The 23675-nt window shown below is 42.4% G+C and overlaps 1 protein-coding gene across 3 annotated transcripts; it reads right to left on the bottom strand.

Moving 5' to 3' along the window:
* Positions 1-6307: 6307 nt before the first annotated feature.
* On the bottom strand, positions 6308-22052 carry LOC139373360 (oleoyl-ACP hydrolase). 3 transcript variants are annotated; one of them, XM_071113795.1, is made up of 7 exons: positions 21936-22052; positions 19876-20011; positions 10850-10988; positions 10535-10634; positions 10191-10360; positions 9469-9551; positions 6308-9184 (listed from the first exon to the last, which is right to left on the bottom strand). In XM_071113795.1, the coding sequence occupies exons 2-7, from the start codon at positions 20000-20002 to the stop codon at positions 9042-9044; spliced, it is 762 nt and encodes a 253-aa protein (XP_070969896.1). In that variant the 5' UTR covers positions 20003-20011; positions 21936-22052; the 3' UTR covers positions 6308-9041. The 3 variants fall into 3 exon arrangements, with proteins under 3 accessions (XP_070969896.1, XP_070969897.1, XP_070969898.1); XM_071113796.1 differs by having other exon boundaries at positions 19876-20006; positions 21936-22042; XM_071113797.1 differs by having other exon boundaries at positions 19876-20006; positions 21961-22028.
* Between the last annotated feature and the right edge of the window lie 1623 nt (positions 22053-23675).

Here is a 23675-nt window from a genome sequence, read left to right as displayed (position 1 = left end):
TTAGTTCAAAAAATATTTCTTGAAGCTTTTGGTGAGAAGTGTAATGCTTTAATATTTAATAATTTCTTCCCCTCCAAATTCATATTCATTACATAAATAGGCCTCTTTAATTTTGTCTGGCTTGCCTTTTCAAATAAAATTGAATATTTTTTGCTAATATAAGTTTAAAAAACAAACACTTTGTATTCAGGACAATAAGTTCATTGCTTTGCCATATTTTTTTGCAGTATTACTTTAGTGCCTTGTTGCAAACATTATGCATGTTTTGGATTCATTTTATTCCGTACAGTCTTCCTCCTTTGTTGATCCATCACAGCCATTAGACTCTAACTGTTTTAAAGTCACAATTGGCCTCATGGTGAAATCCCTGAGTGGTTTCCTTCCTCTATACCAACTGAGTTAGGAAGGACGCCTGTATCTTTGTAGTGACTGGGTGTGTTGATGCACAATCCAAAGTGTAATTAATAACTTCACCATGCTCAAAGTGACATTCAGACTTTATTTTTACCCATCTACCAATCGCCAGGCATTGGAAAACCTCCCTGCTCTTTGTGGTTGTACCTATTTGAAATTCAGTGTTCAACTGAGGGACCTTAAAGATAATTGTATGTGTAGGGTACAGAGATGAGGTAGTCATTCAAAAATCAGGTTAAACACTATTATTGCTCACAGAGTGAGTACATGCAACATATGTGACTTGTTAAGCAAATGTTTTACTCCTGAACTTATTTAGGCTTGCCATAACAACGGGGTTGAATACTTATTGACTCAAGACATTTAAGCTTTTCATTTTAAATTAATTTGTAAAAAATTTGAAAAACATAATTCCACTTTGACATGAGTTATTGTGTGTAACAAAATGTGGAAAAAGTCAAGGTGTGTGAATACTTTCTAAAGGCACTGTAATATGGCAGCTTAATGACTTTATTTACTACCATTATGATAACATTGTGCCACCAAAGAGTTGTAACACCAACGACACATTTTTGTTAATTGAGGGTTTTCTTTAATGGAGGCCATGATTTACTAAAGCGCAATGATTAATAATTTTGCTCATAATGTAATTTCCCTTATTTTAAATTGAGTAACACCAATGACACTTTATGTTGATGTAGAAGTATTGCTTCCTTCCCTCTCCCTGCCTCGAACCAGGGACTCTTTGCACACATCGACAACAGTCACATATTTAAATGCTACTAGCACACACCAGTTAAACTCACCCGGGTCACGGCACCAATATAATAGTATTGCTACCGTCCCTCTTATTTGCCCCAACCTGGGCTTGAACCAGGGATCATCTGCAAACATAGACAGCAGTCCTCCACAAAGCATCGTTACCTATCGCTCCACAAAAGCCACGGCCCTTGCAGAAAAAAGGGAAACAGCTATTTGAAGGTCTCAAAGCGAGTGGTCAACAATTGAAATGCCTCTAGCGTGCACTGTTATCTAGCTAACCATTTCACACCGGTTAAATTTAGACACCAAATTATCAATGCAATTCTCAATTTTCTAACATACTAAATGGGTATGATTAGCTAGTACTTTTCTTTTCAATATAAACCCCTCCTAAGTTTAACTGGAGGGAATGCTCATGGTCCTTCTATGTCTTTGGAGTCATTTCCAAGGCGGTAACACCGACAAAACTTACTGACACATACAGTATCATATTTGTAAAAAAAAATCTATATATTTTAATAGCCTTTGTTTTTATTGACCTATACAATGTATTCAATAATTTAGTTTACTTAGCATTCAAGATAGATCTCTAAATCCCCAAAACATGTCACTACAACTGTACTGGGTCCAGCCAATTTGCTTACCCTAAGTACTTCTAACATACTGTAAAATATTGTGTTTTATTATTGATGAACAGTTCAATATAAACAAGTGTATGATGTAACTATATATTCATAATTTTAAACTTCTATGGTTGCAAGGGCAAGGGACGCAAATGCCACCACAATCCAAGACCTACCAGGGGGGAAAAAACTAGGCTGATTACATTTGCTTTCTGCCATTCAGGTTTAGATACCTCTGCATAAATAAACATAACTTAAGTGTTTTCTGGTTGGCTGTTTCTCTCTGCCTTCAGATTTGGAGTTTTCTGAGGGAGACAGTACCTCTAGTTGCGAGGCTGCTGACGGTTCATTCCCCATGAGAGCCTGTAGAGGTGGTAAGTCTTAACATCAACTCAAAACTACTGAAGTAAACCAAGTTAAACATGTCAGTCAGACCCAAACACTTCAGTCACTAAATAACAATAAGCTCACCTCTTAGAGATCTTTCAATTCATTGAAATCTCTTTCCTGGTCTAGCTGGAATCCTGAACCCAGCCTTCAATGTAGAGATGGACCCCATGCCACCAATGCAGCAGATTCCGCCATTGGCTTAAACCGAGGTGAACAGCAGCGCAGTGGTCCCTTCTCAGAGGGCTCAGCTGAGACTGCCCTGGACACCTAGAGTTAGAAGTTCATCTAGGGGTCATGATTGAGGCTGTACCAAATGATTGATGTATTAGAATAATTGATTATGCTTATGTTGTATTAATAGAAGGGGAGGGTTTATAAGACCCTTCTTTACATGTACAGGGTCCTAGAGTAGATTAACAATATATATACATGAGGTTTTAATATTGTTCCACAGTTGTTTTCTAGTTCTCTCTCTTTCTCTCTGCCTCTTATAAAGAGACCCCTCTTTATAATGCAGAGGTGTGACTGAGACAGAACTCTGCAGGGGAGTGTAGGAGATAAGACTAGTCAGACATTCCACTATAAATCAACTTTAACATTTACTGCTAAGCTTTTAGATAACACACTAAAAGCCTTGATTTTATAGCTGTGTGGGCATGGTTTTGGTCTCATGAGTAAAAGGTAATGACGTAGGCAGTGACATCACGAGGGCTGGACTTCGGGTTTGATAAAATAACTTGGGACCTTTTCTTTGATGCAGAGCTTAATCAGAAACATGCATGCTATGTTCCTGATTGTCAACTTCTGTCTGCAATTGCATTAATAAAAGTTTTTGAATGATTTAATTAATGAGTCATAATGCTAATTTCACCAATGAACCAATGATTGACAAGGAACAGGAATGAACCCTAACACTAGCAACCTCCAACGCCCTGGCATCGCTGCACCTAATCACCCACTCCTTCCTGCTATATACACCATTTATTACTGTGTTTAGTTGTAGGTTAGGTTTTTCAAAGGAATAGGGACAGTACTGTATGCAACTTCATCGTAACACAGGGAGATAATCATGAGACCAACACCAAATAAGAATGATTGGACATGTGACCTCGCAGTCCAAATCTACGGTCAATACTGACTCGGTTTACCTAACAAAACCAATCCCCTAAACAACCCAGGCTTTGACTCCCATGGCTTAGAACCCATGTTGCCTGACAGTAAAAGTTAAACCACACTCACCATGACACCAAACAAGCACGTTTATGCATTTATTCACTGTCCTTTTTGTGACAACCTCACCCCTCAAAGAACCTACATTTATATTTTAGATATTGCAATTTTATCAATAGAAAGTCTTAATTGCTTTGTTTTTTTCCCTATTTTTGAGAGACTTGTATCAGTCTGTTTAACTTTGCATTAACTGACGAGTGTGAAGTAACACAAGCGTTGACAATAATGTACCTTTCTCCTGGGAAACGACCCAGGACTTTTATTCAGGGAAAGAAACAGAATGCGCAAAAGCGCTGAGTAACAATTAAACCAAAATAAAATCTAGCTCGTCTTTGAGCTTTTCTACATGGGTCGTCCGGTTCCTCTCTGCAACCGGACAGCTAAGCTGTTTACCTGCGTATCCAACAAAAGTAACGTCCGGTAGGTTCCTGTCCAGTTGGGTTCGATGTCCATTACAGGATTGGAGGGCCCTGCATGTCAGCTCTTGCTGCTCTAGACCAACAAAAAAAATCTGGCCAAAGCCAGGTAAAAACAGCCACCGCCCACAATAATTAGATTCAGGTGTGTGTAATTAGGCTCTTACCCTTCCGGGCCATCCTCTTTCCTGGCCAACAAATGTAGACAACAAGCAGGAATATACAGGCCTTCACACACCATCACATAATCGAAGCAGAATATTTATCAGGAGAGACAAAACTCATTCACTTACGATGGTGTCATACCACAATGGTGCTTCTTTCTATAGCTGGAGGACTCCTGATTCCTCCAGGAGTGAAAAGTATAATTTTTCTATACATTGTCTAGTACTGTCTTTTTGCTAGCTAGGGCCATCTACTTTAAGTGCTGCCTGCCTCCCAGTAGCCTACTACTTGGTGTGAACTGCTGGCAAGGCAATTTGTGAGGCATTTCAATTGTTGATCACTCACTTTGAGACCTTAATTAACATTGTTTCCCGTGGCTTTTGTGGAGCGATGGGTAATGATGCTTTGTGGGTGAATGCTGTCTGTTTGCAGATGGTCCCTGGTTCAAGCCCAGGTTGGGGCAAGGAGAAGCAATATACAGTGGGGCAAAAATGTATTTAGTCAGCCACCAATTGTGCAAGTTCTCCCATTTAAAAAGATGAGAGGTCTGTAATTTATCATAGGTACACTTCAACTATGACAGACAAAATGAGAACATTTTTTCCAGAAAATCACATTGTAGGATTTTTTTATGAATTTTGTTGCAAATGAATTGTAACCTCACTTTTGAGAAAATTGCCCTTGAATGTTTTGGTACCTACTGGACCTGGTACCTACTCTTCTGTCTACACCCATTCAGCATCATTCACACCCTTTTAAGCTTTAGCCTCACCCATCTCTAAGGATTCACATTTGAGGCTATGTCCTAAACAACCAAAGCTTTCAATACTAAAGGCTGGTTTATACTACGGGTGTGCTCTGGCTGTTCGTAAACTCAGAGCTTTGTCAGATTGGCCATTCGTAAATTCAGAGCATTTCGCTCTCAGAAGGCACACTGGACACTCTGGCCGAAAAGGAGGGCAAATCCGAGTGTTCTGACTTAACAACAGCAGTCAAGCACCCTAGCTGGCTAACGTTGGCTAGCTTGCTAGCTACTTCCAGACACAAATGAGAGAACACCTCATTTGAACTTATGCACAGTGAAACAAAATATAAACATGTAAAGTGTCAGTCCCATGTTTCATGAGCTGAAATAAAATATCCCAGAAATTTTCCATATGCATAAAAAGCTTATTTCTCTCATATTTGGTGCAAAAATATGTTTACACCCTTGTTAATAAGCATTTCTCCTTTGCCAAGATAATTCACCTGGGGCGGCAGGTAGCCTAGTGGTTAGAGCGTTGGACAAGCAGCCGAAAGGTTGCAAAATCGAATCCCGAGCTGACAAGGTAAAAATCCATTGTTCTGCCCCTGAACAAGGCATTTAAGCCACTGTTCCTAGGCTGTCATTGAAAATCTGAATTTGTTAACTGACTTGCCTAGTTAAATAAAGGTAAAATACATTTTTTTTAATCCACCTGGCAGGTGTGGCATATCAAGAATCTGGTTAAACAGCGTGATCATTACACAGGTGCACCTTGTGCCAGGGACAATGAAAGGCCACTCTAAAATGTGCATTTTTGTCACACAATTCCAGTCTCAAGATTTTAAGGAGTGTGCAATTGGCATAACGACAGCAGGAATGTCCACCAGATCTGTTGCCAGATAATTTAAATGTTAATTTCTCTACCATAAGCTGCCTTCAACAATGTTTTAAAGAATTTGGCAGTACGTCCAACCAGCCTCGCAACCGCAGACCACGTGTAACCACACCAGCCCAGGACCTCCACATCTGGCTTCTTCATCTGCGGGATCGTCTAAGACTAGCCACCCAGATAGCTGATGAAACTGTGGAGTATTTCTGCCTGTAATAAAGCCCTTTCGTCAGGAAAAACTTATTCTGATTGGCTGGGCTTGGCTCCCCAGTGGGTGGGACTACGCCCTCCCTGGCCCACCTATGGCTGTGCCCCTGCCCAGTCATGTGAAATCCAGATTAGGACCTAATGAATTTACTTCAATTGACTGATTCCTTATATGTAACTCAGTAAAATGTTTGAAATTGCTGCATTTATATTTTTGTTCAGTATATTTGTATTATAACATCTGAAAAACATGTAAACTCAACTGTTATTAGGTCTCAATATTCACTAAACATTGTAAACTCTTTACATACAGTATATGCAGTTGAAGTCGGAAGTTTACATACACCTTAGCCAAATACATTTAAACTCACATTTTTTCACAATTCCTGACATTTATTCCTAGAAAAAATTCCGTCTTAGGTCAGTTAGGATCACCACTTTATTTTAAGAATGTGAAACATCAGAATAATAGTTGAGAATTATTTATTTCAGCTTTTATTTCTTTCATCACATTCCCAGTGGGTCAGAGGTTTACATACACTCAATTAGTATTTGGTAGCATTGCCTTTAAATTAACATGGGTCAAACGTTTCAAGCTTCCCACAATAAGTTGGGTGAATTTTGGCCCATTCCTCCTGACAGAGCTTGTGTAACTGAGTCAGGTTTGTAGGCCTCCTTCCCAAGGATGAACCAGACTTGTGGAGGTCTACAATTTTCTTTCCTGAGGTCTGGGATGATTTCTTTTGATTTACTCATGATGTCAAGCAAAGAGGCACTGAGTTTGAAGGGAGGCCTTGAAATACATCCACAGGTACACCTCCAATTGACTTAAAATAGCAGAAGCTTCTAAAGCCATGACATAATTTCCTGGAATTTTCCAAGCTGTTTAAAGGCACAGTCAACTTAGTGCATGTACATTAATCCACACACAAAACATTTGACCGACATCAGTTCAGTTTATCTTTCAATCACCCACGTGGGTATCTTCTTATATAAACCAATGAGGAGATGGGAGAGGAAGGACTTGATGTGAGGCCTGTGGCAATTGCCTCTTCTGTCTAATGGTAAGTTCACCACTGCATCATTTATTGTGTTGAGATTCCCATTCACTACCCTAACCATCCGTTTTTTGCAAGTTCGTCATGATGTTTGACCCCCGGTCGAGGTTAGAATCCCAGTCGAGGCTACCTCCGAATGAGCTACAATACACTTCCATAGTTGGTTTGTATTTATTATGGATCCCCATTAGCTGCTGCCTTCCTGGGGTCTGGCAAAATTAAGGCAGTTTTTACAGTTTAAAACAATACATTCACAATACACAGTGTGCCCTCAGGCCCATACCACATATCTACAGTACTAAATCCATGTGTATGTATCGTGTGTGTATGCATGTGTCTATGTTTGTGTTGCCGTTCCATAAGGCGTTTTTTTTGTTGTCTGTTTTTGAAATCACATTTTACTGCTTGCATCAGTTACTTGATGTGGACTAGAGTTCCATGTAGTCATGGCTCTACTGTGCGCCTAGTACTGTGTGCCTCCCACAGTCTGATGAATTCATGAATGCCATTTTTATGTATCTGCATCCAGTATGATGGAAGTTAGGGGACGTTGTGTGTGAAAATGCTAACTAGCTTAGCACAAAGACTAGAAGTCTACAGGAACAGTTAGCATGCTAACACTTGATCAGAACACAAAGTGACAGATGCACAGATATTCTCCATCCTCATGGACATCAGGCTCAGTAGAATGTCATTGGTACAGTAAAGGTAACAGACTATGTCCCAAATGGCACCCTGTTCTCTACATAGCGCTGGTCAAAAGCAGTACACTATAATAGGGAATAAGGTGCAATTTGGGAGGCAAACATTGGTATACAGAGGACTATATTGACTATAGCTCAGCATTCAACACCATAGTACCCTCCAAGCTTATCATTAAGCTTGAGGCCCTGGGTCTCAACCCCACCCTGTGCAATTGGGTCCAGGACTTCATGACGGGCTGCCCCCAGGTGGTGACAGTAGGAAACAATATCTCCACTTCACTGATCCTCAACACTGGGGGCCCACACGGGTGCATGCTGTCAGGAAAATAACCTCTCACTCAACATCAACAAAACAAAGGAGATGATTGTGGACTTCAGGAAACAGCAGATGGAGCACCCCCCAGCCACATCAAGGAACAGCAGTGGAGAAGGTGGAAAGTTATGTTCCTCGGCGTACAAATCACTGACAAACTCACACAGACAGGGTGGTGAAGGCGGCGCAACAGCGCTTCTTCAATCTCAGGAGGCTGAAGAAATTTGGCTTGTCACCCAAAACCCTCACAAATTTTAATCACCGCCTGCACTGCTCACAACCGCAGGACTCTCCAGAGGGTGGTGTGGTCTGCAAAACGCGTCCGGGGGCAAACTACCTGCCCTCCAGGACACCTACAACACCCGTTGTCACAGGAAGGCCAAAAAGATCATCAAGGACAACAACCACCTGAGCCACTGCCTGTTCACCTTGCTACCATCCAGAAGGCAAGGTCAGTACAGGTGCATTAAAGCTGGGACCAAGAGACTGATAAACAACTTCTAGCTCAAGGCCATCAGACTTAAAACAGCCATCACTAGTACATTAGAGGCTGCTGCCTACATAGACTTGAAATCATTGGCCACTTTAATAATGGAACACTAGTCACTTTAATAATGTTTACATATCTTGCATTACTCATCTCATACACTGTATTTTATACTATCTATTGCATCTTAGGCTATGCCACTATCATTGCTCATCCATATATTTATATATTGTTATTCCATTCCTTAAATTTGTGTGTTTTAGGTATTTGTTGTGGAATTGTTAGATATTGCTGCATTGTCGGAACTAGAAGCACAAGCATTTTGCTACACTCGCAATAACATCTGCTAATCATGTGCACGTGACCAATAAAATTTGATTTATTTGATTTGAGGACTAGTCAGGCAATCTCTCTGGATTCCATTTTAGGCTGTAATACATCTTACATCACTCGTAAAATCTTAGACGCATTGGCTAGATTCACATGGTCAACAAACCCTACTTCCATCATTTGCATTATTGCTCCGAGGCATAGATACTACTGTTGAAATGCTTATTGGACTAAGTAAAACTGGTTGTGTTACTACAATGAAAACATAACATGATACATTTCCTTTACTGCCACTGTGCCCGTCATAGCTACAAGTAGTCCATTTCCGCCATCTCCAGATACTTTGTGATGTAGTCCAATATGATCTTCTCATTGGCTGCATCTTTTAAATAAAAGTGAGCTCCAGGTAGCATTTGCACTGTAAAATCTCCAGATGATATGTCTTTCCATGCTGTTAAATGAGAAAAGGGAAAGGCACATACCACATTTACAGTTGTGATGGAAACAGATCACAATTCGGTTTCAGCAACTAAAGTTCTAAAGCAACTTCAGAGTTCTCTGAAGACCTTACACAAACAGCCAGGAACCTACAGCTGAACTGTGCTCATCACTTAGGACTATTAATGGCAATTTTTTTGTGTGTTAATCACAGGGTGTTACAGCAGTGTAACTTATGGAGAGAATCGCTAGACATCACATGGAAAGCAGACATGCACGAGACATCAGAGCTCTGACCTTGTAAGTCATGAGGCATGTCCTGCTTTCCATCGAAGCATGTGACTGGGCATGAGAGGAGAGGACTCTCTGGCCTGTCACACCTGGAACACGAGAACAATCTTTATTACATATTTATACAAAAGCAGCTCAAACATAGACCATGTCAGAATTAAAGAGCGACTGCCTTTAAAGAGCAACGAATCCCTTTGAAAACGGGCAGTGTAGCATCATTAAAGTCAAAAACAGTTATTTTTGTTATAAAGTCAGTCTCATCTAAAATGGAGTTTGGAACATCCGTGTGCCACAATGGGTAAATTGGGGGAAAAACATTAATCAACCGCGGAACCGGTCAGGAAACACACCTCAGACTGAAATCTTCTTTTTCTAATGAGAAACAGAAAAACACGTGCCAATCGGCGTGTTCAGATAGTCTTTAACTCCATAGCCATTGCATTATACAGGGCATTATAGGGAAATAATGCATGCTCTAGAATGCCCTTCTAGACAATCAGAATTGAGTATTCAACAATGCCATGGTATAAGGGGTAATAAATGTGTTGCTAATTAACATTTACAGGCCTGAGGTGCTAATAGAATGTGCGTCCCAATAATATCTCCTATCTTCTGAAGTGTGGGGAAATTTCCACCATATTTCTTATACCAGCAATTTCCTTTCAAATTAGTGAAAGTGCACACTTTGGGAGGAAAGAGAGAATTGTGACAAAGCTAGAGACGCCCACCTGTAGTTCTCCACCACGTGGAGGTCGGCTTTCAGCGCAGGTAGGAAGAGCTTTACAACCTCAGGATTGGCCAGTAACTCGGGGGGAGTCCCACCAATCCTGGTCATCCACTGGAGGAACTCCTCGTCTGATAAATCACTTCTCTTTGGGGCTTGGATACGCATCTCAGACTAGAAAGCAAGGAAAAACTAAAGGATGTCTGCTTTAGGTCAGTACATTAACTGATAGCATTTCAAAAGGTATGAGAAATGCCCATATGGTTACATGTCATACAAATGTTGTAGTAAAAGTTATATTGTATAAATGCTGTTCCGTTGTTACATGATTGCTATTATAGTACTCACGTAGGGTGCAGAGGCACCAGACAGGAAGATGTGAATTGGTTCCAGCTTGTGGACTCTTTTCAAAGTATCTGCTATAGCAAAGCTGGTCATGGCGCCAAAGCTGTGACAGTGCAGAATAGCGATAAAAGATCATCACAATTCTGACAACTTTGGATCAATAAAATGTAGCTTCAGATAAGGACCATGATGACTATAGATCAAACAGTTCCCTCAGTAATTAAGTGTGCCATCAAACTGTACTCGTGACAACCCGATTTGGTTCTGGGTGACGAGATTCATACCTAAGTGGCACTGATGATATTTTTCTACTTGTACCTGTGGCCAAAGAGGGCAAACGGTTTCTCCTTGAGCACCGGCAGTAGCACATTGATGACCTCATCTACAATCTGCTCCATGCTTTGAAAGAAGGGCTCTTTGGCTCGAGCCTCCCGGCCAGGAAGTTTAACAGCATACACTAGCAAAGAACAAAGTGGGAGATAGAAACATTGGGTCTCCTTTCCCTTCACTAAACCTACAGCTCATGAATCATGATGCAATTTCAATTGACCAATCCTATTTTTATAATATAAATTAGAGCCTGACCGATATGGGTTTCTTGGGTCCGATACTGATTTTAGGGAAGAAAAAGTCACTGATTATCGATATTGTTTTTTTTTTAGAGGTGGAATAAAATAAAATAAAATTAACTACAAACTGTGTTCCAAAGGATTAACAGATACTCTAAAGGATCATTTCTTAACTAAATATTAAAATGATGTGGTTTACATCAAAAAGCTACTAAATCCTCTATAAATACAAAACGCTTGTTCCGTTTACCTTCTTAGGTTGAACTTAAAAAGATTTGTCCATCTATAGCAGGGGATAAAAATGCAGAATTGTTTTGTTGCTGAAGCACCACAAGCAAACTATTAAACAAGGGATGAATGATTCACACTGTCTCCATAAACAGCGAGTAGCAGCAGTGTACAAAAGGGAGGGGGGGGTCAATGTAAATTGTCCGGTGGCGATCTTATAAATTGTTTAGCAGTCTTATGGCTTGGGGGTAGAAGCTGTTGAGGAGCCTTTTGGTCCTAGACTTGGTGCTCCAGTACCGCTTGCCGTGTGGTAGCAGAGAAAACAGTCTATGACTTGGGTGACTGGAGTCTGACAATTTTATGGGCTTTCCTCTGACACAGCCTATTGTATAGGTCCTGGATGGCAGGAAGCTTGGCCCAAGTGATGTACTGGGCCGTTCGCACTACCCTCTGTAGTGCCTTACGGTAAGCTGCTGAGCAGTTGCCATACCAGGCGGTGATGCAACCGGTCAAGATGCTCTCGGTGGTGCAGCTGTAGAACCTTTTGAGGATCTGGTGACCCATGCCAAATCTTTTCAGTCTCCTGAGGGGGGAAAGGTTTTGTTGTTTTGGTATGTTTGGACCATGATAGTTTGTTGGTGATGTGGACACCAAGGAACTTGAAACTCTCGACCTGCTCCACAACAGCCCAGTTGCAGAGGGAGGTGTTTAGGCCCAGAGTCCTTAGCTTAGTGATCCTGGGCACTATGGTGTTGAAATCCGAGCTGTAGTCAATGAACAGCATTCTCACATAGGTGTTCCTTTTGTCAATAGTCAAAGGTCATGTAAACAAACACTTTATGGAAACCTTGCATTGAGATCTTGGTTAGTGCACATGCTAGCTGTTCATTACGCCAATGTTTTCTTACAGAAACCATAATGTAAATTACACTGATATTCAATACAACATGTATTGGCTATACACTGAGTGTACAAAACATTAGGAACACCTTCCTAATATTGAGTAGCACCCCTTTTTGCTGACAGAATAGCCTCAATTTGACAGGGCATGAACTCTACAAGGTGCCAAAACCATTCCACAGGGATGCTGGCCCATGTTGACTCCAATGTTTCCTACAGTTGTGTCAAGTTGGCTAGCAGTCCTTTGGGTGTTGGACCATTCTTGATACACACAGGAAACTGTTGAGTGAAAAACCCAGCTACGTTGCGGTTCATGACACACTCAAACCGGTGCGCCTGGCACCTACTAACATAATCCGTTCAAAGGCACTTCAATCTTTTGTCTAGCCGATTCACCCTCTGAATGGCACACACACAACCCATGTCGCTATTGTCTCAAGGTTTAAAAATCCATCTTTAAAAACGGTCTCTCCCCCTTTATCTACACTGATTGAAGAGGATTCAACAAGTGACATCAATAAAGGATCATAGCTTTCACCTGTTCAGTCCATGTCATGGAAAGAGCAGGTGTCAATGTTTTGTACACTCAGTGTATATTTCAACTGCAAATGGCATACGCTGATGACTGAAAACGTTAATGCAAGAAAATCCTTGCCGCAATGGTTTTAGTCATACACCTAATTCAGCTATCTCATCATGAATGCAAGCACATGACCCGAATGATAGATTGTCGCCAACTATCTTGCTTTTGCAGTTTGTGGAAAGCTAACTAAATAAGCCCACACAGTAAGTGCTATTTTTGTATCAAGGAGTGTTCACTTTGGCGTCAGTCCGGTGTCCGCACATAAGTAGCACAGAGATTGCTAGCTATAAAACTGTATTTTTTTGTGAAGAATCAACAACAAGTGGGACACAATCATGAAGTGGAACGACATTTATTGGATAATTCAAACTTTTTTATCAAATCAAAAACTGAAAAATTGGGCGTGCAAAATTATTCAGCCCCCATAAGTTAATACTTTGTAGCGCCACCTTTTGCTGCGATTACAGCTGTAAGTCACTTGGGGTATGTCTCTATCAGTTTTGCACATCGAGAGACTGACATTTTTTCCCATTCCTCCTTGCAAAACAGCTCAAGCTCAGTGAGGTTGGATGGAGAGCATTTGTGAACAGCAGTTTTCAGTTCTTTCCACAGATTCTTGATTGGATTCAGGTCTGGACTTTGACTTGGCCATTCTAACACCTGGATATGTTTATTTTTGAACCATTCCATTGTAGATTTTGCTTTATGTTTTGGATCAATGTCTTGTTGGAAGACAAATCTCCGTCCCAGTCTCAGGTCTTTTGCAGACTCCATCAGGTTTTCTTCCAGAATGGTCCTGTATTTGGCTCCATCCATCTTCCCATCAATTTTAACCATCTTCCCTGTCCCTGCAGAAGAAAAGCAGGCCCAAACCATGATGCTGCCACCACCATGTTTGACAGTGGGGATGGTGTGTTCAGCTGTGTTGCTTTTACGCCAAACATAACGTTTTGCATTGTTGCCAAAAAGTTAAATTTTGGTTTCATCTGACCAGAGCACCTTCTTCCACATGTTTGGTGTGTCTCCCAGGTGGCGTGTGGCAAACTTTAAACAACACTTTTTATGGATATCTTTAAGAAATGGCTTTCTTCTTGCCACTCTTCCATAAAGGCCAGATTTGTGCAATATACGACTGATTGTTGTCCTATGGACAGAGTCTCCCACCTCAGCTGTAGATCTCTGCAGTTCATCCAGAGTGATCATGGGCCTCTTGGCTGCATCTCTGATCAGTCTTCTCCTTGTATGAGCTGAAAGTTTAGAGGGACGGCCAGGTCTTGGTAGATTTGCAGTGGTCTGATACTCCTTCCATTTCAATATTATTGCTTGCACAGTGCTCCTTGGGATGTTTAAAGCTTGGGAAATATTTTTGTATCCAAATCCGGCTTTAAACTTCTTCACAACAGTATCTCGGACCTGCCTGGTGTGTTCCTTGTTCTTCATGATGCTCTCTGCGCTTTTAACGGACCTCTGAGTCTATCACAGTGCATGTGCATTTATACAGAGACTTGATTACACACAGGTGGATTGTATTTATCATCATTAGTCATTTAGGTCAACATTGGATCATTCAGAGATCCTCACTGAACTTCTGGAGAGAGTTTGCTGCACTGAAAGTAAAGGGGCTGAATAATTTTGCACGCCCAATTTTTCAGTTTTTGATTTGTTAAAAAAGTTTGACATATCCAATAAATGTCGTTCCACTTCATGATTGTGTCCCACTTGTTGTTGATTCTTCACAAAAAAATACAGTTTTATATCTTTATGTTTGAAGCCTGAAATGTGGCAAAAGGTCGCAAAGTTCAAGGGGGCCGAATACTTTCGCAAGGCACTGTACATACACACACATATACACACACACACACTCATACGCCATGCCAACACAGCCATCTCCATAAACAAACATTGGCAGTAGAATGAGCACAGTGACATTCAACGTGGCACCATCATAGGATGCAACCTTTCCAACACAAGTCATTCGTCACATTTCTGCCCTGCTAGAGTTGCCCCGATCAACTGTGCTGTTGTGAAGTGGAAACGTCTAGGAACAACAACGGCTCAGCCGCAAAGTGGTAGGCCACCCAAGCTCACAGAACGGGACGCCAAGTGCTGAAGCGCGTAAAAATAGTCTGTCCTCAGGTACAACACTCACTACCGAGTTCCAAACTCCTTCTGGAAGCAACGCCAGCACAATAACTGTTTGTCGGCAGCTTCATTAAATAGGTTTCCACAGCCGAGCAGCCACACAAGCCTAAGATCACCATGCGCAATGCCAAGCGTTGGCTGGGGTAGTTTAAAGTTTGCTGCCATTGGACTCTGGAGCAGTGGAAACGCATTCAAATCAAATCAAATTTTATTTGTCACATACACATGGTTAGCAGATGTTAATGCGAGTGTAGCGAAATGCTTGTGCTTCTAGTTCTGACAATGCAGTAATAACAAGTAATCTAACTAACAATTCCAAAACTACTGTCTTGTACACAGTGTAAGGGGATAAAGAATATGTACATAAGGATATATGAATGAGTGATGGTACAGAGCAGCATAGGCAAGATACAGTAGATGGTATCGAGTACAGTATGTACAAATGAGATGAGTATGTAAACAAAGTGGCATAGTTTAAAGTGGCTAGTGATACATGTATTACATAAGGATACAGTCGATGATATAGAGTACAGTATATACGTATGCATATGAGATGAATAATGTAGGGTAAGTAACATTATATAAGGTAGCATTGTTTAAAGTGGCTAGTGATATATTTACATCATTTCCCATCAATTCCCATTATTAAAGTGGCTGGAGTTGAGTCAGTGTGTTGGCAGCAGCCACTCAGTGTTAGTGGTGGCTGTTTAACAGTCTGATGGCCTTGAGATAGAAGCTGTTTTTCAGTCTCTCGGTCCCAGCTTTGATGCACCTGTACTGACCTCGCCTTCTGGATGATAGCGGGGTGAACAGGCAGTGGCTCGGGTGGTTGATGTCCTTGATGATCTTTATGGCCTTCCTGTGACATCGGGTGGTGTAGGTGTCCTGGAGGGCAGGTAGTTTGCCCCCGGTGATGCGTTGTGCAGACCTCACTACCCTCTGGAGAGCCTTACGGTTGAGGGCGGTGCAGTTGCCGTACCAGGCGGTGATACAGCCCGCCAGGATGCTCTCGATTGTGCATCTGTAGAAGTTTGTGAGTGCTTTTGGTGACAAGCCGAATTTCTTCAGCCTCCTGAGGTTGAAGAGTCGCTGCTGCGCCTTCTTCACGATGCGGTCTGTGTGAGTGGACCAATTCAGTTCGTCTGTGATGTGTATGCCGAGGAACTTAAAACTTGCTACCCTCTCCACTACTGTTCCATCGATGTGGATAGGGGGGTGTTCCCTCTGCTGTTTCCTGAAGTCCACAATCATCTCCTTAGTTTTGTTGACGTTGAGGGTGAGGTTATTTTCCTGACACCACACTCCGAGGGCCCTCACCTCCTCCCTGTAGGCCGTCTCGTCGTTGTTGGTAATCAAGCCTACCACTGTTGTGTCGTCCGCAAACTTGATGATTGAGTTGGAGGCGTGCGTGGCCACGCAGTCGTGGGTGAACAGGGAGTACAGGAGAGGGCTCAGAACGCACCCTTGTGGGGCCCCAGTGTTGAGGATCAGCAGGGAGGAGATGTTGTTGCCTACCCTCACCACCTGGGGGCGGCCCGTCAGGAAGTCCAGTACCCAGTTGCACAGGGCGGGGTCGAGACCCAGGGTCTCGAGCTTGATGACGAGCTTGGAGGGTACTATGGTGTTGAATGCCGAGCTGTAGTCGATGAACAGCATTCTCACATAGGTATTCCTCTTGTCCAGATGGGTTAGGGCAGTGTGCAGTGTGGTTGAGATTGCATCGTCTGTGGACCCATTTGGGCGGTAAGCAAATTGGAGTGGGTCTAGGGTGTCAGGTAGGGTGGAGGTGATATGGTCCTTGACTAGTCTCTCAAAGCACTTCATGATGACGGATGTGAGTGGTAGTCGTTTAGCTCAGTTACCTTAGCTTTCTTGGGAACAGGAACAATGGTGGCCCTCTTGAAGCATGTGGGAACAGCAGACTGGTATAGGGATTGATTGAATATGTCCGTAAACACACCGGCCAGCTGGTCTGCGCATGCTCTGAGGGCGCGGCTGGGGATGCCGTCTGGGCCTGCAGCCTTGCGAGGGTTAACACGTTTAAATGTCTTACTCACCTCGGCTGCAGTGAAGGAGAGACCGCATGTTTTCGTTGCAGGCCGTGTCAGTGGCACTGTATTGTCCTCAAAGCGGGCAAAAAAGTTATTTAGTCTGCCTGGGAGCAAGACATCCTGGTCCGTGACTGGGCTGGATTTCTTCCTGTAGTCCGTGATTGACTGTAGACCCTGCCACATGCCTCGTGTCTGAGCCGTTGAATTGAGATTCTACTTTGTCTCTGTACTGGCGCTTAGCTTGTTTGATAGCCTTGCGGAGGGAATAGCTGCACTGTTTGTATTCGGTCATGTTACCAGACACCTTGCCCTGATTAAAAGCAGTGGTTCGCGCTTTCAGTTTCACACGAATGCTGCCATCAATCCACGGTTTCTGGTTAGGGAATGTTTTAATCGTTGCTATGGGAACGACATCTTCAACGCACGTTCTAATGAACTCGCACACCGAATCAGCGTATTCGTCAATGTTGTTATCTGACGCAATACGAAACATCTCCCAGTCCACGTGATGGAAGCAGTCTTGGAGTGTGGAGTCAGCTTGGTCGGACCAGCGTTGGACAGACCTCAGCGTGGGAGCCTCTTGTTTTAGTTTCTGTCTGTAGGCAGGGATCAACAAAATGGAGTCGTGGTCAGCTTTTCCGAAAGGGGGGCGGGGCAGGGCCTTATATGCGTCGCGGAAGTTAGAGTAACAATGATCCAAGGTCTTTCCACCCCTGGTTGCGCAATCGATATGCTGATAAAATTTAGGGAGTCTTGTTTTCAGATTAGCCTTGTTAAAATCCCCAGCTACAATGAATGCAGCCTCCGGATAAATGGTTTCCAGTTTGCAAAGAGTCAAATAAAGTTCATTCAGAGCCAACGATGTGTCTGCTTGGGGGGGGATATATACGGCTGTGATTATAATCGAAGAGAATTCTCTTGGTAGATAATGCGGTCTACATTTGATTGTGAGGAATTCTAAATCAGGTGAACAGAAGGATTTGAGTTCCTGTATGTTTCTTTCATCACACCATGTCACGTTGGCCATGAGGCATACGCCCCCGCCCCTCTTCTTACCAGAAATATGTTTGTTTCTGTCAGCGCGATGCGTGGAGAAACACGTTGGCTGCACCGCTTCGGATAGAGTCTCTCCAGTGAGCCATGTTTCAGTGAAGCAAAGGACGTTACAGTCTCTGATGTCCCTCTGGAATGCTACCCTTGCTCGGATTTCATCAACCTTGTTGTCAAGAGACTGGACATTGGCAAGAAGAATGCTAGGGAGTGGTGCACGGTGTGCCCGTCTCCGGAGTCTGACCAGAAGACCGCCTCGTTTCCCTCTCTTTCGGAGTCGTTTTTTTGGGTCGCTGCATAGGATCCACTCCGTTGTCCTGTTTGTAAGGCAGAACACAGGGTCTGCGTCACGAAAAACATATTCTTGGTCGTACTGATGGTGAGTTGACGCTGATCTTATATTCAGTAGTTCTTCTCGACTGTATGTAATGAAACCTAAGATGACCTGGGGTACTAATGTAAGAAATAACACGTAAAAAAACAAAAAACTGCATAGTTTCCTAGGAACGCGAAGCGAGGCGGCCATCTCTGTCGGCGCCGGAAGTTCTCTGGAGTGATAAATCACACTTCACCATCTGGCAGTCCGACGGACAAATCTGGGTTTGGCAGATACCAGGAGGACGCCATCTGCCCCAATGCATAGTGCCAATTGTAAAGTTTGGTGGAGGAGGAATAATGGTCTGGGGATGTGTTTTTATGGTTCAGGCTTGGGCCCTTAGTTCCAGTGAACTAAAATCTTAACACTACAGCATACAATGACATTCTAGACGATTCTGTGCTTCCAATTTTGTGGCAACAGTTTAGGGAAGGCCCTTTCCTTTTTCAGCATGACAATGCCCCTGTGCACAAAGCAAGTCCATACAGTAATGGTTTGTCAAGATCAGTGTGGAAGAACTTGACTGACTTGCACAGAGCACTGACCTGTACCCAATCAAACACCTTTGGAATGAATTGGACCGCCGACTGCGAGCCAGGCCTAATTGCCCAACATCAGTACTTGACCTCACTAATGCTTATGGCTGAATGGAAGCAAGTCTCCGCAGCAATGTTCCAACATCTAGTCTAAAGCCTTCCCAGAAGAGTGGAGGCTGTTATAAGCAGCAATGTTCCAATATCTAGTCTAAAGCCTTCCCAGAAGAGAAGAAGGCTGTTAAAAGCAGCAATGTTCCAACATCTAGTCTAAAGCCTTCCCAGAAGAGTGGAGTCTGTTATACAGCAAAGGTGGGCCCAACTCCATTTTAATGCCCATGATTTTGGAATGAGATGTTCGACAAGCAGGTGTCCACACAGACTACATGCCCAAAAGTATATTGCCGGCTAGATAGAGCCTAACTACATAGCTGTCTAGCTAGCCAGCTAACGTTAACTATGTGAGAATGGGATGAGGACAGGGCTGTTTGCTTGGTGAAGTGTACTTTGATTATTTACTTATTCAAATATGCCATCACTAGATGTGGCAAGCTACTCACCGTCAAACCACCATGCCTACTCTCTCTCGACTTAGGGCTGAATGTTGTTCAATGAGCATCTCGTAGAATGCCATCTTTAGGCAACCATTGAAAAATTCTAAAAATGACAGCAAATAAGACATACTGTATTCGTTAATTCTATGTATATAATATTGCAGGTTTATATGCGGAATAAAGACTGACACATATTTCTGTGAAAGAGGAAAGAGAATAAAGATAAGATAATTGGCCGATAATATTAGTCAACCGATTTATCGGTCGGGCTCTAAAAATAATAGTACCTTATGTAAAGCGCCTTTGGGTCTTTGAAAATGGCTATGTAAATCCAATGTATTATTATCATCATCATTACCTTCAATGGAGGTGAGGATTTTCCCCCAGCGTGCATAGTGTATGGAGCCTCCACCTGCCCATGGGAAGCATATCAGCCTGGCCACGGCATCAGGTCTCTTACTGAAGCAGTTGATCACCTTGTCCATTCTACTGTACTTGACAAGAGAAATTAAAATAAGGATTAGGCCTATGTATAATGCGGTAAAATTGAAGATGATATTTGCTAAGGCCAGCATCCTGGAGTCACCTCCTCACTGTTGACCTTGAGACTGGTGTTTTGCTGGTACTATGTAATCTAGGTGTCTGGCTAGACTGTAAACTCTCCTTCCAGACTCAAATTAAACATCTCCAATCTAAAATCAAATCTAGTCGGCTTTATATTCCACAACAAAGCCTCCTTCACTTACGCCGCCAAACTTACCCTAGTAAAACTGACTATCCTACCGATCCTCGACTTCGGCGATGCCATCTACAAAATAGCTTCCAATACTCTACTCAGCAAACTGGATGCAGTTTTTCACAGTGCCATCCGTTTTGTTACTAAAGCACCTTATTCCACCCACCACTGCGACCTGTATGCTCGGCTGGCCCTCTCTACATATTTGTCGCCAGACCCACTGGCTCCAGGTCATCTACACGTCCATGCTAGGTAAAGCTACGCCTTATCTCAGTTCACTGGTCACGATGGCAACACCCACTCGTAGCACGCGCTCCAGCAGGTGTATCTCCCTGATCATCCCTAAAGCCAAAACCTAATTTGGCCGCCTTTCCTTCCAGTTCTCTGCTGCCTGTGACTGGAACGAATTGCAAAAATCGCTGAAGTTGGAGACTTATCTTCCTCACCAACTTTAAACATCTGCTATCTGAGCAGCTAACCGATCGCTGAAGCTGTACATAGTCCATCAGTAAATAGCCCACCCAATTTACCTACCTCATCCCCATACTGTTTTTATTTATTTATTTACTTTTCTGCTCTTTTGCACACCAGTATCTCTAACTGCACATGACCATCTGATCATTTATCACTCCAGTATTAATCTGCTGAACTGTAATTATTCACCTACCTCCTCATGCCTTTTGCACACAATGTATATAGACTATTTTTTTCTACTGTGTTATTGACTTGTTTATTGTTTACTCCATGTGTAACTCTGTGATGTTGTCTGTTCACACTGCTATGCTTTATCTTGGCCAGGTCGCAGTTGTAAATGAGAACTTGTTCTCAACTAGCCTACCTGGTTAAATAAAGGTGAAATAAATAAAAAAGCTGCCAGTTGAGGACTTGTGAGGCGTCTGGTTGGTTTCTGATTGCCCAATGTCAAACAAACTAAAACGCCTAAACAAAACCATGTGTTCATGCAAGTAATTTGTTTATTGGAGAAAAATGCTCATATTTAATCCATTATTGATTATCAAGAAGCATAACTTCTCTCAAACTTCATATCACTTTCGTCTTCCAACAACATGCAGGAGAAAACAACGCAATAGCCTCTCGCTCTAACCGCGCCGTGAATAGGGTAATCAGCATGCTCTCATAAATGCGCTAACTACTCACATAATGTTTCAGACATATCAAGTTATGGTAAACTACTGCGTGAGTATCATCGACTGTTCGCAGTCAAACAACCAATAATACTGCGTGCCTCGGGTTATTTTCCTGTTTTTGGTCCAGACTGGCACCACGTCACGAATGGAATCGGACCGAGCACCCTTTTTTGAGCGAACCACGGTGCGTTGTTAGTGCGCTCCCGTGTGCTGATAGAGTTCACACCCGTTCAAACGAACCGAAATGAGGGCGAATATGTGCCAGAGATCGTAAAAGACGCTCGAAACCAATTTGGTGCGAAAGCACTCTTACTTTCCTGTGTATCATAATGGAACAAACTGACGACTACCAAAAAGCAAACTTTTTTTTATACCAGGTGCAATGTATAGGTTTATAAGCTACCGCAAACGAACCATGTTTGTTTGGATTTTGGTCACATTACTGCCAGATCCAGTTCTTATACTTAATGTAGCTTACTAAATCTCACGTTACTGAAGAATTTCTAAGCGTCTAGTATGTCATACTGTAAATACCTGTTAAATAGTCGTGGCACCTCACATTTTTTCAAAGCAATTCCTTCAATTTTAAAGCTTCCTGGTTCTTCTCCTCCTTTCCTTCTTTTTCTTCTTCTTCTTCTTAGCGAATTGGCTGGCAGATCGCATACACTGCCACCTACTGTGCTGGTGTGTGAGGCCATTCACGGCCTACCAGACATTAAATTCTTAATAAATTAATACAAAATTGGGAAAAATGAAAATTGCCCTGCCAACTATTAGCCCTATCTCTCCATAAAAAAACACCAACCCATTCCACTATTTAACCCTATCTAGTCCTATTCCAGAACCAATGGAGGCTGCTGAAGGGAGGGCAACTCATAATAATGGCTGGAACGGTGCAAATGTAATGGCATCAATCACATGGAAACCATGTGTTTTATGTATTTGATACCATTCCACCTATTGCACTCCAGTCATTAACACAAGCCTGTCTTCCCCAATTAAGGTGGCACCAACCTCCTGTGTCAGAACACTACCACTCAACACCCCCTGCAGCTGTTCTGCAGCAAATCCTTACAATCCCAAGTATTTCTCTGCCTCTGCTACCACAGTCCTGGTTCTTCTCTTCTTCAGGTTTGGTTAGTTGATGCTGAAATAGATCAAAAGTTTCATCTGAAGTCTGGAGTGTGGAATTACATGGTAAATAATGCATTTATATATATTATATTAAATATATAAATAACTTAACTATGGATGTACAGTACGATATATCATATTAAATATATAAATAATGTTATTCTGGATGTATAGTACTGAGGCCAGTGAAACATTTTGGACCAAAGATTTGGAAGTGTATGTTACCCCAATAGGGTCTATACCACTTTTGCTATGTACTGTATCCTGTCCCTATGCACTGCATTGTCAAATCCCTTATAAATAAAGGATCACTGACAACTTTTTTCTTTCACGAAGTGTAATTCTCTTTCAGGCCATTCGGTTCGACATCTCACCTCTTTTGCGGGTCATTGGTTGAGGCCTTATTCAATCATGCCTAACAGGCCAATCAGCGCTTTGTGGGTGTAGGAGAGAACGGGTATGTTTATCCCATTTTTACAATCAGCATCACTCCATCAAGGGAAATATACTATTCTTTCTAACAAAGATATGTAAGGGATAAATGCCAACGTTCTGTACATTAGACGTTCTGTACATTAGACGTTCTGATATACATTAATGTACAGAACGGAAGCGTTTATCCCGCTTATACCACAGTTGCCCCCCAAAAATATTAAAGCACACATTTACCGGTATTAAAACTTATTTTTTGGGCCTCCTTAGTGGCGTAGCGGTTAGTACAGACCCGGGTTTCATTGTCCCATTGCACTTTCTGAACGATTCCTCCAAAACATTGGTGCGGCAGGCTTCCCGTTACGCTGGCGGGTGTTAAGGAGTGCGTTTAAGCGGGTCATGTTTCGGAGGACACATGAATCCACCTTCACCTCTCCCAAGCCCGTTGGGGAGTTGCAGCGATGAGACAAGATCGAATCTTATTTTTTGTTTATATTTTCATACTTTTTATGAGAAAATTAATACTTACTCATCTATTGATTGCTAGAGACGCGACCCAGTCGTTCATTAGATTAGTTTGATATTTACAAACATGACCCAGTCGTTAGTTCTTTATGTTCCGTTGCCATGCTCAGTGGCAAAGTTCTTATCCCTTGCTTGCAGCTAGCTAGCCAACTAGCTACAGCTACCAGAGTATGTGAGCGGAGC

Source organism: Oncorhynchus clarkii, chromosome 18 (genome assembly GCF_045791955.1).
Source record: "Oncorhynchus clarkii lewisi isolate Uvic-CL-2024 chromosome 18, UVic_Ocla_1.0, whole genome shotgun sequence".
NCBI classification, from domain to species: Eukaryota; Metazoa; Chordata; class Actinopteri; order Salmoniformes; family Salmonidae; genus Oncorhynchus; species Oncorhynchus clarkii.
Note: the sequence above shows the minus strand (reverse complement) of the source record. Positions and strands in the feature narration are given on the sequence as shown.

Excerpts from the sequence above, each read along its gene's own strand:
- LOC139373360 (XM_071113795.1), bottom strand. The coding sequence starts at position 20,002 with ATGGACAAGGTGATCAACTGCTTCAGTAAGAGACCTGATGCCGTGGCC. Across the intron at positions 10,989-19,875 it reads AATCCTCACCTCCATTGAAG|TGTATGCTGTTAAACTTCCT; the intron begins GTAATGATGATG and ends GTTCTTTGCTAG. Across the intron at positions 10,635-10,849 it reads TTTGCCCTCTTTGGCCACAG|CTTTGGCGCCATGACCAGCT; the intron begins GTACAAGTAGAA and ends GCACTGTCACAG.